This window comes from Leguminivora glycinivorella, chromosome 18, assembly GCF_023078275.1.
Source record: "Leguminivora glycinivorella isolate SPB_JAAS2020 chromosome 18, LegGlyc_1.1, whole genome shotgun sequence".
NCBI classification, from domain to species: Eukaryota; Metazoa; Arthropoda; class Insecta; order Lepidoptera; family Tortricidae; genus Leguminivora; species Leguminivora glycinivorella.
Window position 1 is genome coordinate 15,538,569 of NC_062988.1, and position 1,209 is coordinate 15,539,777.

General features: G+C 44.3%; 1 protein-coding gene across 1 annotated transcript; it reads right to left on the bottom strand.

Moving 5' to 3' along the window:
• Positions 1 to 582: 582 nt before the first annotated feature.
• Positions 583 to 1,130, bottom strand: LOC125235766 (carboxypeptidase B-like). Its single transcript, XM_048142352.1, has 2 exons — positions 972 to 1,130; positions 583 to 701 (listed from the first exon to the last, which is right to left on the bottom strand). The coding sequence occupies exons 1-2, from the start codon at positions 1,113 to 1,115 to the stop codon at positions 624 to 626; spliced, it is 222 nt and encodes a 73-aa protein (XP_047998309.1). The 5' UTR covers positions 1,116 to 1,130; the 3' UTR covers positions 583 to 623.
• Between the last annotated feature and the right edge of the window lie 79 nt (positions 1,131 to 1,209).

Below are 1,209 nucleotides of genomic sequence, written 5' to 3' on the forward strand. Positions count from 1 at the left end.
CATTATTTTGGTTATTTAAGTTCGCCTTTGTACACCATAACTATACTGTATTTCTATGTCCTAACTTGTTTTCACAGAGAACCTCCTATAGAGTAGCAATCTTGTATATTTTGTTCGCGATACGAGTCACCAGTGTTTGGGGTGCGAGGAGCGGGCGGGGAATGTGTTAAGCGCGCTGTGATTGGCCGTTTCAAGGACGGCGGGCAGTCGCGCCAGATGAAAAGGGACAGAAGTATGACTGTCCCTCTACTGACGCGTAAGTGGCCAATGTAAGTTGACCTATGCCGGCTCTGAATAAATTATAAATATGACTTATTTGTGGAATGTAATGCCGTCTGTTTTTAAATTTGAGCTTCTTGTTACCTTTCCACACCATTTCACACTACAGGTGGACATCTTTAAGGCATCAAAATACCCTTTTCCAATTTTTTAGTGCGAAAAACGCGCTGCTTTCGGGTCTGTTACTTGGTCGATACTGATCGGGCACGGCGAGCGCCCGCGCTTATATCAGTGCAAATACTAGGAAGGCTGGCGACCGCGAGTCGTCTTGTAATGGATGTCTATAGGGGTTGGTCTGTGCGCATACGGAGGCACTGGATGCTTGAGACCAGTGGTGGCCAAAATTACCGGTTGAGATCAACACCAGCGCACATGTTTCCGACCATGAAGCCGGTTGCACGGTTTTTGCGCCAGTAACGACTCTGGAATACAAAAAAAATGAAATGTGAACTGCTGTTGTGTTGCGAATGTCTTCTGCATTTTGACTATTAAGCCAGCATTTACAACATATTTTTTTCTTACTTTGGAAACGGACGGATATTCCGTTGGATTTCCCTCTTTAACTTTGACCAGCGACATCTTAGATCCTACCCCGCTGCTGGCAGTACGCTGGATTAGGTCTTGTATATTTTGCATATTGCGTATTTTATAATATACCTATTCTTCTTCAGAAAGGAAATGACGATACTTACGCTCGTGTGGGTGAATTCATATCCATCGGGGTTGGCAATAGGTAGGATGATCCAGTCAATGTTATGCAGTAAATCCTGCTCCTGGACATCGATCACCAGTTTCTCAATGGCATGGCGTATAAGGTGGCAGGCAGGGTGACCCATTCGCGGGCATGGAGTAGAGATTGCATATACACTATGGGTTTGCTTCTATCCTGTAATGAGTAAAATGTTATTTAAGCGATCTTCTTTGTTCTTT